Here is a 13,467-nt window from a genome sequence, read left to right on the forward strand (position 1 = left end):
TAGCTCAAAGATTTTTTTTTCTTCGTAGTTAATAAATGTGAAGGCACGACCCTGAGTGCTTGATTTAGCTGATTTTTGTTTGTACACTGAGTCGTAAACTGAAATGAAAAAGCTGGAAGCTCGACGCGTGCTGTGATGTCTAATGTGGCGATCATCTTTTGCATACCACCTACTAAGATATGTGCGTTGTTGCATGTTTACTTCCTTTTGTAGCGTCCCCAAGGCATTTCTGTAAGGAATTGTTTTGAGCAAAGAAGGTAAAGGAACAAACAAAGAAGGAGAAGGAAAAAATGGAGAAAGAAGGCAGGAAAAAGAAAGCAAGAAATAAATCTGCCACAGCAGTTAGTATACAATGCCTGCAACAAGGAGCGAGAATGTAATTTTGTCATACTTTTATTAGTGGAGCCTATGGCTCTCAAATTCCATCGTATTTCCTGACACAGGCTAGAAGTTACACGCTAACAGTAATTCTAATACATTGCAGTACACTGCAATACACTGCACAGACCATTACTTAAATCCTGGTCAGGGCTCTATCTACGCCAGACTTGTTCTGAAGGCGGCCGTGACAAGCCGCTAGAAGATAAGGTCCAACCTGTCGGCCATGCCAAGTGCTCTGCGTCGTGCAGACTGGCACACTACACTGCCGTGATCCTGCAGAGAGGAACCACAAATCGCTTCTATATTTTTTTCTGGCAACTGAGCGTAGATTTACACGTGTTTTAGGTGCATAACCCACTCATCTTTGGGGCTGTAAGCTTCCAGCCAAGGAGAAGGGTTGCTCGGAGACGTTTCGAGAGCGAGGGCATGCGCCCATTCTTTCCCTTTTATTGTCTGGGTGGATGCTGGTGAAGGTAGGTGCTTAGCTGGGCGTCGATGTGTCCTGGGAACACGGTGATAGCGAAGTCGCTGTACGTGCGCGCTGTGATGGTATTAGTTCGGCGAGGGTGCTGAAGAAGATGGCTTTGGCGAGCTCTTATGTTTTAGCTGATGTGGGTTTAGGAACGCCGGTGCGATGGCGGACTTCATGGTGGTGGAGCCCCAAAGACGCAATTGCAGTTTTGGAATCGACGAAGGTTGCGGCTACGTAGTAGGTGTAATGTGGTAGGGTCTTTAGGTGGCAAGCTCTGCATACTCGACGGGCGGAATCCGTCTCCGGGTCCGTCTTTCGGGTTATATGTGCAATTACGGCCTCACATAATTCAGAAACAACTCGCTGCTGATCGAGTTGGCTTGTAGCGTTGACGTATATGTTTCGTTCAATTGCTTCTGCGTAGTCATTCTGTAACTTGTAAAAATTTGAATCGCAAGGCTGCCGTAACTCTGCACAAAGCCCAACTCTTATCAAATTGTAAACCACCACTGTTATATTAGTCGTGTTAACTCTTGAGCTTCGCATTGAAAGCATGACAGTACCTTCCTTCGAGAGAATGATATCACAGATGAGGCCACTTGCATCCCTCGGCACAGTTTTAATCAAAATTGCGCGCATAATTGCTACGCGTGCCTGGAGATAAGACCGAATAGACCGAGGTCTCCTTTTGGTAGAAAGCCACGAAAAGGTGAAATGACAACGCCGGCCTATTCTCGGTCTAAGGTACAGGTGCCCATAGCCGTTTTCAGAACACGGAGAGGAAAAAGAATTTTTAATTCCATGAAAGTCCAAGCATGATGTTACGAAATCTTCCGGGACCTGCACAGTTCACCTCTCATATCCAGGTAGCGAGAGAATTCCGCTCTAGTGTGACACTCGTGTTTCGTAAACTTCGTTGAGGGCCTGCACCTCCCACAACTACCGTTGCACAAAGAGGCGTGGGCACCTATACCTCCCACAACAGTGCTGCACAAAGAGGCATGCCAAGCCCAGATATTTTCACGTTTTCCTTATTTCAGGCTGCTGCCGCCGTTCTTGTACGAGTTCCTGGAGGCCCTGCTCGCCCAGCAGACGGCGCCCGAAGAGGCCTACACAAAGCTTGAGGCCCTTGCCGCCAGGCAGGCGGACAGGCTGCGCCAGATGCGACAGCAGGGGGCGCCACAGGCCCAGGTCAAGGCTGTGCTTAGGGAGCGCTTTCTGCCCGCCCTCATGGCCCAGGTAGGCTTTGCTTCAAAAGAAATTGGTGTTGTAGGAACAGGGCAGCGCATGTTGATGCCTGTGTCAATCCCCTCTCTCCTTAATTGTATCTACCTCAAACTCGGCGGGTTTCGAATAAATTTACAATGCCTGCACCGCTAACATTTGCGATTCCAAGAATTCGCAAGTTTCGTCTATTGTACCTATTTTCTGCTGTTTTCAATATTATGGTAACTGAAACATTTCTTCGACAAGTTACCATTTGGCTATCTTACAGCGATAGATGAAATAATCCAGTTACTCCGATTTCACGTCGTCGCTGTCGGTGTCGCGTCGTCCTGTCCGCATGCCCAAAACTTCTCAGCGAGGAAATGCACAGGAGTTGTAAGAATCAGAGGTAAAAGAAAAAATTCCTCCGCAGCCAAGTCCTTGTCGGCGCTTTCTGAAATATATACATACGTGCAAAAGTGCTGGCTCGGGGGCACGGCCACTCTAGCCCGGTCTTCACCTTTCAGTGAAGGCCATCTTGAGAGATCGGAGTCGCTAACCCGGACCATGACGTAAAGTCCACTTCCCTTCAGCCACGAATTGGCCAAATCGTTAAAAGGCTAGGGCAGCTTCTGTTAACAAGTTGCGAAAACATGAAAGACACACAGGAGGCCTTCCGCTGCTCGCCCGCCGTGCCCTGAGGGTATGCGGCTGGAATCTTTTACGTGCAGTTTTTAATGCACGCACAAAAGTACTTTAAAGTGAGCTTCTAAAATAAAGCTACAAGCAATCGCGTGTATCACAATAAAAAGTAACAACATATATGGGCCCAGTTTAAGGTTGAGGCTCCACCACAGAAGACAGAAAACACAGAACTGATTCACTGATAATTTAGGCCTAATCTACTGAGCTGGAGAATGAGATAAGACTTGAGAACTGAAGAAACGTTTTAGACTCTCCATGGAGCCACAGCAATATTTGTACTGTGGCCCCCAATCCTCCTTGTGACAGCGCCCACTGGCAGTCTCCACAAGACTACGTGACACTTGAGAGCCCAGACTTTCCGGCTGGCGTGTTCTTTACGGCTCGGGTTCTTCAGTCTCCGCTGGGCAGCGCTATCTTTAGACAGGAGCTGAACGCTGATGCTTTTGCATGCGACATACTAAAATGGTGGCGACGATGTCGCTTAATCCGCAGAAAGTCTTCTTTCCAGCCGTTAACGCAAAGAACATTGGCAGCGAGCGTTGAAAATAGATGCGGAAATTGCTCCTGAGGCCCGAAGTGTAAACAGTGTCGCCTGTTCTCAAATGTTCAGGCGATAATAATTCAAGTCCGGAAATGCGACTTAATTTTTTTTTTCGCTGCCTTTTAAAGCTTTGCCTAAGTTATGGGCAGTCTTCGATATGGAGGAAATTATCAAATTTCCGAAGCACACAGGAAAGCTAGAGTCTTCTTCACTAAAATGATTGTTTCTTTGTGTTAGCTGCACCGTAACGAGTGCGAAGAGGTGGTTACAAATGCGGTACGGTAATAATAACGAAGGTTCTAAGAGTAGCCCGGGAGACATCGGGGACAAAAGTGGTATACTACACGAGGCGGCAGCCGGAGCAACGGAAGACTGCGGTATTTTGACGAGCTAGAGCACCAAACATTGGAACTGTCTCGCTCCCAGATGCCGCCCGCAGATGGCATTTCAACGCAGTTTTTCGTTGCTCCGGCTACCGCCGCGTAGAGTCCCCGATAGTACATACCCAAGCCTCCTTCTGTGGCTTCCGCGCATGTGAATCCTACGTCCAGCACATTAGACAAATTTTTCACTGCACGACCACAGGCGGATACACTTTGAGTTTTTTTGTTTACTATGCAACGGCCGCATTGATTTTAACGTCACAATTTACTTATTCAGTCCAGGAAGTTTTGTTCTAACAGCGAAGCAAAATTTCCGTTCACTTGCTGCCCAAAGACAATGCTGACAACATAATGGGAGTCACCCTTCAGTTAAATGAGGGATGGGAGTTATGGGTGCGGTACAATTACTGTTTTTACTTGTTCACTGATATGGAAAGTACGAAATGTCTTGCATAGTTGCTTTAAAGAGGTCACATTTTCTTCTGATGTTTTTTTTTCTGAAATTAAGTGCCACCCCGCGTTAATGCCTATTGCTGCCCATGCTTAAAACCCACGCTTTATTTAATTAGCTGATTTCGTTCCTATTCAAATCAACAACTGTAGGCTAGATTTTCATTTTTGTCTAGTGATGACGAGGTGCAAGTTATAAAACCGAAAAAAAGCGGTATATAAAAAGAGTAGTCTTGTTCCTCATCAACGTTCCAATAACTTTATGATTCATAACCTATAGACTCAAAGTGCCTGCCAATTAGACATTTTTGTTGATTTATCCCGCATTTTCGCTTGTTAATTTGTTTGTTTCGCGTACTGCCGGGCCCGAAGACATTACAGAAATGATTTGTATGTGACAAAAGAGGCCAGTATGCAGGCTCGTAGCAAAAAATTCTTTAACAAATGACGGGATATACTTGAAATTCGTTATGCCCGAGAGAGCAGCTGTGTATGAAGGAAGATGTTTCCACTCAGGGCTAGTCCTGGCAATATAAGAATCTTTACGCATTGTAGTTCTTGAAAATGACCTGCCAGTTTTGTGTGATCAAAACGGTATTCAATATATGAGACGCTAGCAAGAGCATTGTCTTTTAACAAAGTAATATAATAACAGGTTTTATAAAATATTCTAGAGATAGCACTTCCGACAGAAGCGTCCGGTAAATTTACAGCCAGTAATTAATGCTGACGTAGCGAGAATAGCCGGTTAAAATGAAACGAACTGCACTGTTCTTCACGGATCCCAGCGTAAGACGGGATCCCAAACTGCGCAGGCATAATCTAGTGTAGAGCTCTTTATACAATTAACTGCACTGACGTATGAACGGACAGAAATGCACCGGCGTAAATATTGTTACGCGTACCGGCGTTACCGGCGTAAATATTGTCTAAGAATGCGATTGCCGTTGTTAGTTACGTAATCGGCATGCACCTGCATATGGCACGGTAAGTCATTTGTGACATAAGAGCTGACACACTTTACATTAAGACAATGTTTATTTAGAACGTTAAACGTATTTTTATGCTGCAACTGATTACATTATTTGTTTGTTTTTAACATATAATATTTAAAAGCCAGCATTAGAATAATATTTACTTTGAATGCTAAACTATCATTTTAAATATAACTGTTACGTTATTTGTTAATTTTTCACATTAATGTATTGTTTCAGTACAACATATACAGTTGCTTTAACTTGCATACCCATTGGCTGACAATCTTGCACTGTGCACACGCAGGCGCGCATCCCGTGGGAAGCTCGCGACTACCCGCTGGTAGAGCGCCTCTTCCGGCGTTCGGTGGAACTGTGCAGCGAGGAGGACTGCTGGCGCCTCAACGTCGGCCACGTCCTCTTCGTCCAGGAAGGGAAGTTCCACGAGGCGGTGGCCTTCTACGAGCCCCTGGTAGAGCGGGAGCAGGACAGCGACCTGCTCAAGCTCAGCCCCGCCCTCCTGGCCAACCTGTGCGTGGCCTACATCATGACGGGCCAGAACGAGCAGGCCGAGCAGCTCATGCGCCGAGTCGAACAGCGAGAGGAGCAGCTCGCCTACGACCAGCCGGGCCAGAAGATGTTCCACCTGTGCATCGTGAACCTGGTCATCGGCACACTCTACTGCGCCAAGGGAAACTACGACTTCGGCGTGTCGCGGGTCATCAAGAGCTTCGAGCCTCACGCTAGCAAGCTCGGCGCGGACACGTGGTTCTACGCCAAGCGATGCCTGCTGGCTCTCCTCGAGAACCTGGCCAAGCAGGTGGTGCTCGTGAGAGACGCCGTCCTCTACGACCTGCTCAGGTTCCTGGCGCAGTGCGAGCAGCACGGCCGCTCACTTCCGGCCGCCACGGACATCAGAACCACTTCCGCTGGGCTCGCGGGTCGCAGCGTGGCCTACGAAGCTCGACGGATGCGCGCGCTCACGCTCAGGCTTATGGCGGCAGAGCCTCCGAGTTTCAAGGCTCGATAGAAGAAACAGCGCGCTTGTCTTACCAATGGGGCAGCGGGCGATTCTTAACTGCCCAGTGATGGACCTTATTCGCATTATCGCTAAAGCGCACAGCTAGACGCCTGCACGGAAAAACAAATAAACTCATCGGTGTTGAGTAACAACCCCGTTATTCTTTCGCATCTGACGCCACTGCATCACCCCGAGAACCGGAAATGGATGATTTGTCCAGTAAATTGGACAAGGGATTCGCAGCTGTGGCAGCCATGAAAGCATGTTCAGTGGCGTAAAAAGCTATTCCCCAGTCACTGTCTAGTGAGCATAGTTTAAGTCGTCTAGTTCTCTCTCCCTTCAGAAGGTCTCAAGAAAGTGGGAGTCTGTGCTATTATGTTTTACGGTGGCGGCTCAAAATTACAAGTGGGGTTACGTGCGTTTGTAAGGCGTTAAAGCACTTTTAAGCGCTCCTAAAAGTGATGTGCAACAAACACACGTATGCGCACATTTGAGCGAAAAGGGGTGCTCCAATTCTGCCCTGTGCTTGAGAAATTTCATAATTCCCTTCATAGTGGACCTTTGCTTGCACAGAACGCAAGAAACAAAAAGCATGAAAAGATGAAATGAAAAGCATGAAAAGATGAAATCCTAAGCTCTGAAACAAATCACTGACGCAGTTTTCGCTCCTGGGCTCAGCATAGATGCACTATACATCGCACGGAAAAACTGCACGGATCTTTTACTGATGTTCTAGCATACTTGTGGTCTATAGCAGCCGGAGCACTCACCAGAAAGACTAAAGAGATTTTCTGCAGGTTACAATGGAGAATTAGTTACCTAAGAAGGCATCAGAAAGGGGATTCTCAGGTGATGAGGGGCAGCGATAAAGAAATCCGTGAAAAAGTGCGCCCATTCTTGAAGTACTTGGAATAGGCTAAACAGACGAACCTTATAAATGGAGGCATTTGTGAGGCCTAGAACTTCATGCTTAAACTTGGCAGTATTATGTGTATAAATCCGGCATAAGAGCCATCGATAGGTTGAAGTGTTTGCTGTCTACTTGAATGATAGCACTGAGATCTTAGGCTGCTTTATCGAAGTTGTGCTTGCGTTACACCTCTGGAGACAGAACTCCGCTGCGTGGACCTACATCCCTAAACTGAGGCCATGATTGTGGGGCATTGGCGTCGACCTAGGAAACCCATCAACACACTCCTGAAGCACTGGGACGAAATACTTTCTGCTACCGTTCTCGGCAGACTCAGGCGAACATTGTCCGCGAAATGCGACAAACTTAGAGAAGTGCACGAAGATAACTTTCGGAAGCTTGCAGTACCAATGATTATCAGCTTGACGCCCACTAGAGCAACCAGTGCGACAGGGCGGAAGCTGGTGGTGTGTACTTTCGATGGCTGTTGTATACAAAGCGAGGATCAGGTTGTCAGCGCCGGCGCTTTAACAGTACGGGGATTCCATCTCGTCATCGCGGTTTACTGATCGATTCCATTTGGGTAGGCCCGAGTGAAGGGCGGGACACGGAGCATATCCAGAGATTGTGGACAAACGCATTTTCTCAACTGGAAGTTATTTCCTAACGCAATATTTTCGCATATCGTAAGACTGCGCCATACCAGTCATTATATCGCACATCCCTCCTTGGGACACCGGTTTTCTGTTACTCATGGTCGAAAATGCACCGCACTGGTTTCCTTTGGCAATCGTAACCACTCAGTGCGAGCGTAGGACCAACATTTAAAGCAAGCTTTTGCGACGCACTGGAAGATTAGACCATTCCCATCAATATGTTCATAACAGTATTTTACAGTACTCCACAGTTTCCTCACAATTTAAAAGTAATGTTCAAGAAAACTGGACCAGGTAGTGAGGCCAGTGGGTCCCATCGTTCAAGCTGGCCTAACCAAATGGATTCGCACCAACTAGCCCACAAACATGCCATTTTATTCATCGCTTGTAAGGGGTGAGACACGGGGCGTCCATAAAATATAGGAGTAACGGCTGCGCGTAACGGGATGGTCTGGAGAACACCCAATCTCGGTTCCGGGCGGCAATGGGGATGGAATGGTTGTGTTCGCCTAGAGGCCTGCGTCGCTGACTGGACAGTGTGTGCAACATTGCTCGTTCTTCGCTTCAGCGAGGTCGGCGGCAAAGATGCTTCGCGATGCGAGACCCGTTTCAATAATTCGGCCTGCACCATCTAAATTCTCTTCATTCCTTTGTAGACGTAGGGCTGCGCTTGGATGAATGCTGGGCATTAACTGCTCCCGTATTATCCATAATTAAAATAAAGGCAGTGCGCCACGAAAATAAAGGCTTGCGCCCTAGCCCGCAGGAGTGCGCCACGATAGCGTTCTTCTTCGAAGAGTTCAATCTTGTGTTTTGTTTTCCTAATGTCGCCCATTCATTTGCCAGGCTCTTCGATTTCTTTTTCGAGAAGTCTAGCCAGTAAAGATTTTAAATTGTCCTCCTCACTCTTCTCCTCTTGTCGTATGCAGCTTGACCTTTCGATTGCTGCTGTCTTTATTTGTTGTTTGCAAAGTTCCCACTGCTGCCATACTTTCAGTTCCCCGCTCGGCTTTAATTTGCTGATTTCTTCGTTTAATTTCCAGCTAACTATGTCGCCTTTAATGAGCTTATTATTTAATTTCCACATCTCCCATGAAAACTGATTTCCTCAATTCTTTGTCCCTCCAATAGGCCACGACTGCTCAGCGCGGTGGCACCTGCGAGGAGAGCGGCTGCCGGCTCGTGCTCAATAAGTCGTTAAAAGAAAAATACCAGCGCAGTCGACAGGATTCGAACCTGTGCGGGGAGACCCCAATGGATTTCTAGTCCATCGCCTTAACCACTCGGCCACGACTGCCCGGCAGGGTAGCACCGGCGAAGAGAGCGGCTGCCGGCTCGTGCTGAGTAAGTCGTTAAAAGAAAGAGTAGCGCAGTCGACAGGACTCGAACCTTTGCGGGGAGACCACAATGGATTTCTAGTCCATCGCCTTAACCACTCGGCCACAACTCCTTTTTTTTTTTTTACGCGTCCGGTGCTCTACCGCTGAGCTACGGCGACTTTTTTTTTCTTTATTGCATGAATGAATACATCAATAAAATATCGTAGTTGTCGTGCCCCTTGGAAGACAACCGTGTCTAACGGACTTTCATTAACACAAGTTGGTCCATCAGACTCAATACATCATCCGTGCAATCTTGTTGCTTCATGACTTCTCTTAACTTATACACATGTTCCACAAAATAACCACATACCGATCGTGCATCCAAGTCACAATGTCTTACAGCCATTCTACTCCTCCAAATGCTGTGAAGGCCCAATAACATAATCTGGTCATACTGTGCAACATCACTTTCAGTGGTCAAGTACCGAATTCCGCGCGGTGTCAATGGCAAGTCCTTTTTTAGGGTTCTTTGCAAAACATCCCAGTAGAACACCGCATCCCAACAATCGAGGAACACATGTTTTACCGTCTCCGGTTTTCTACACAGGAGACAGTTCGAGCCCCAAGGAACAAAAAGGCCCTTTTCCTCTAGCGATGTTTTTACTGGTAGCGTTCCTGTGTGTAATTTAAAAAAGAATGTTTTGACGCCAGGTGCAGCAGTCATCTTTTTAACTCGCCTGAGAACGTCTTTCCCAGGGCCTTCACAGTATAAGGTTCTGTACAGTGGCGCTGGAAACAACTGTTCAATAAGATCCTTGTATAAGCGCTTCGGCGTTACATTCGCTAAATACTCTAGCGAGAACCGCACTTGCAAAAACCTGAACGACCAGACAACCTCTCGCAGGAAGCGAGACACTGTGTACCGCCGAGCATTGCACGAAGAGACAATGAATTCTGGAAGTGCACTGGATAACGTGGTTTGTATGAATGTTCGCAGGAAGGGGTCATTTTGGTCACGCAGGAAACAAAACCTTAAAACAACCTGCCGTACATAGAGATGCATTAGAGACAGTCCCCCGACCTTTACTCTCCGAAAGAGATTATCTCTGCGAATTCGTTCCCAATTAGACGCCCAAATGAAGACCGCAATAACCCGATGAAACCTTTGGATATTGGTTCGTGCACAATATAATACTTGAAGTAAATACATGATCATTGCCACAAGAAAGGTGTTGCATACAGTTGCGCGCGCGAAAATAGAAAGATTACGGCCCATCCATCCCTTGGTCCGGTCCCGCATTTCTTCCGCTTTTTCATTCCAGTAATTGGTATTTTCCCCATATCTGTCCAGCGGGACTCCCAAATAAACTCCAGGAGTTGTAGCCCATCGGACCCCGCGGAACAATTCTGGTTCCAAGTCCCATTGCCCATGCCAGACTCCGAGACATTTATCGAGATTAACAGCGCTACCAGTTTGCCTGCAAAACCTTTCGGTTACTTGTAACGCTTCTACAATACTTTTGCGATCTTCACAAAAGAGGGCAACATCATCTGCATATGCCAGTATTCTCACCTCACACGCTCCCAACCTAAAACCTCGGATGTGCTCGCTCGCAGTTATCATCCTACAAAAAGGCTCCAAATAAATTGCAAAAAGTAGAGGGGACAGTGGACATCCTTGTCGAACAGATGCCCTCACATCAATTCTTTCAGTTAATATTTTGTTTACCATAAGTCGTGTCGAGCAACATGCATAAGCCATTTTTACCCCATTGAGAACAACCGAACCAATACCAATATGTTCCAACAAACAATAGAGTATTTCATGAGACACCCGATCAAATGCTTTTTCAAAGTCAATTTGAACCATAGCCACTTTCTTATTTAAAGCATCGCAGCACTCGAGCCCGCTGCGTGCTACATGAATATTTTTAAATATGCTTCTTGTTTTTATGCCACACGTTTGGTGAGGCCCTAAAATATCCTTTATGACGTATTGCAATCGCTTAGCTAACACTTTCATCAGGATTTTATAATCAACGTTTGTTAACGTGATCGGTCTATAGCTTGTTACTTTTACCAGCTTGGCAGGGTCATCTGTCTTAGGAATTAAGACCGTATGAGCATTGCTAAACGAAGGTGGCAGCCTACCAACCTCAAAACACTCTTTGAAAAGCTTATGTAGCATAGCAGCAATGTCATATTTAAAGCTCTTATAAAAGGCAGCAGTCAAACCGTCAGGTCCCGACGACTTTCCGGCATTCAATTCCTCAATTGCTGTCTCTATTTCCTTAATACTTATTTCGTTCTCTAGTTTTCAGTTATCTCATTTCCTAATATTGGCATAAGTGGCAAAAAGTTTTCCCGATACCCTTCTTCACTTGGTGCTTCGCGTGCAAACAGCTCACGGTACTGTTCCACGAATGCACTCGAAATTCCACTTTGTTCACTGAGGATTTGTCCTTTGTATTCGATAACTGATATCTCGTTTGACCGCGCGTATCGCTTTTCATCTGTGAGCGCGCGTTTTGTAGGCATTTCACCAGTAAGCCATTTTTCCGTGCGTGCTCTTATCGCTGCTCCTCTGTACTTCTGAGCATCTAAAGCTTCTAGCCTAACTTTGACGCCTTTTATATCATGCATGAACATGCCCGGCGTTTTTTCCTCTTCGTGCCCTAAATTCGCCAAAAGCTCACGCAATTGCTTTTCTTCTTTTTTTTTCCCTCATATTTTCTTATGGTTGAACGCTCAATGGCATGCATTTTCAACTCCTGCTTAAAGCATTCCCAAGATTCAATACGTCCTGTTTTACTATTATTAAACATATCCATGCTTTCCTTAACTTTTCTTAAAAGTATGTCGTCTTCTATAAGCCTTGAGTTTAGTTTCCACATATCCCAGTTCATTTTTGCTTTACGCTGTTTCCTTCCTCCCAAAGTCACCGCAACTAGGCAGTGGTCACTAAATGACACTTGCTTCACTTCATACTGCTCACAGTAAGGCGAAAACTCCGGCGACACATATATTATATCCAATCGTGCGTGGCTACTACCATGAAAATGCGTAAAATGCACATAATTCTGACTTTTCACGAGGCCTATTACGTCCTCCAAGCTGCACTCGTTCAGGACACTCTTCAACAAATCAACACTCGGGTCTTTTACATCCTTTACATTTGAACGATCTTTAGGGTCCAAAACACAATTGAAATCTCCCAATAATATGAGCACTCGATTGCATTCAAGGAACGAGGCTAACTGTTCAAAAAATCCGCGCCGTTCCTTTTGTATCGTAGGAGCATACAGGACAACAACCCTAACCGCGAATGTTTCATATGTGAAGTCACACACGATAAACCGCCCCCTTGCACAAGTTATTTGTTCCTCTACGATGCCTATGTTTTTCCCCAGGAAAAGACAGCATCCCGCCGACAAACCAGCAGCATGGCTTACACAAACATTGAATTGTGACCGAAAACCAAGCACCATGTTATCTGTTTGCTGCTCATCCTCAACTTTTGTTTCTTGAATAGCCGCGATATCTAGATCTAACTCCCCGAACAGTCGGTTCAACTGCACTTGCTTACGCTTCGAGGCAAGCCCTCGTACGTTCAGAGTGCCAACTTTTAGCGGTTTCTTCAAGTAAGCCATAGCGTGCACACAGCAAACAAACAGTGACTAAAGCTCACTGTTTCGGTCTCTCGTCGCGAGTGAGCGACGAGGACTGCGACAAGGCTAACTTGCCTTTCTTGGCTCCCTCCCTCTCCAATGCCTTTCTAGCCGACGAAGTTCTCGTTCCGTAGCCGGTGCCTTTTCGTAGTCACGAGGTCGCTTAATGGAAGCGACTGTCGCATCCATCGGTGCCTCGGAGTCGTGGTCGCCTGAAGTGCTCTCCCTCGTTGGCTCTTCTGGCGGCGCAGCAGCATCCGCCTTCTTGCCAGTCGTTTCTGCAGCGGGGTCACCTTGTGACTTCTCGTCGCCAGCAGGCAGCTCCGGCTGCTGGGAAGCAGGGCCGTCGCTGAGTCCTGAAGGGGGCGGGGCTCCGGCGTTCTCCAGTTCCTCCTGGTCCATGAGCAGCTCGCTCCCGTCGTCTTGCGCCGGAGCAGTACCCGTGGCCACACGCGCATACGTGCGGACGCATCCTTCCCGTTCGTGTCCAAAGGCGTGACACAAACTGCATCTTGGCGTGCGGCAGTCGCGTCGAGTATGACCCGTCCTCTTACACCGTAGGCATATTGGTGGACGTCCAGGCACCGCCACTAACACTTGCCCTCCGTAAAACTTGAGCATGTGGGGTAAGTCATCGATAGAGAGCCCCTCCTTCAGAACCATACGCACCAGACGGGTTGTCAATTCGACGTCTTCGAAACCCGGACTGTTCCACTGCTCGCGAGTGACGTCTGTCACATCTCCGAATTCTTCAAAAGCTTTCTGCACAGATTCATTC

At 47.0% G+C, this 13,467-nt stretch overlaps 1 protein-coding gene and 2 non-coding genes across 3 annotated transcripts in view; 1 reads left to right on the plus strand and 2 right to left on the minus strand.

Annotated features, from left to right (window-relative positions):
* Ttc30 (tetratricopeptide repeat domain 30) overlaps window positions 1-6,249 on the plus strand; it is a 76,832-nt gene extending 70,583 nt beyond the window's left edge. Inside the window, exons 8-9 of the mRNA XM_089569268.1 lie at window positions 1,894-2,092; window positions 5,420-6,249. Coding sequence (XP_089425394.1) covers window positions 1,894-2,092; window positions 5,420-6,142 — 922 coding nt within the window. The 3' untranslated portion in view covers window positions 6,143-6,249. The remainder of the gene's footprint in view (window positions 1-1,893; window positions 2,093-5,419) is intronic.
* A 2,665-nt stretch (window positions 6,250-8,914) lies between these two features.
* On the minus strand, window positions 8,915-8,996 carry TRNAS-AGA (transfer RNA serine (anticodon AGA)). The gene has a single exon. It is a non-coding gene; the product is annotated as a tRNA-Ser (tRNA).
* A 71-nt stretch (window positions 8,997-9,067) lies between these two features.
* Window positions 9,068-9,149, minus strand: TRNAS-AGA (transfer RNA serine (anticodon AGA)). Its single transcript has one exon. It is a non-coding gene; the product is annotated as a tRNA-Ser (tRNA).
* Between the last annotated feature and the right edge of the window lie 4,318 nt (window positions 9,150-13,467).

This window comes from Amblyomma mixtum, chromosome 2 (genome assembly GCF_055824585.1).
Source record: "Amblyomma mixtum isolate Tamu chromosome 2, ASM5582458v1, whole genome shotgun sequence".
Classification (NCBI taxonomy): domain Eukaryota; kingdom Metazoa; phylum Arthropoda; class Arachnida; order Ixodida; family Ixodidae; genus Amblyomma; species Amblyomma mixtum.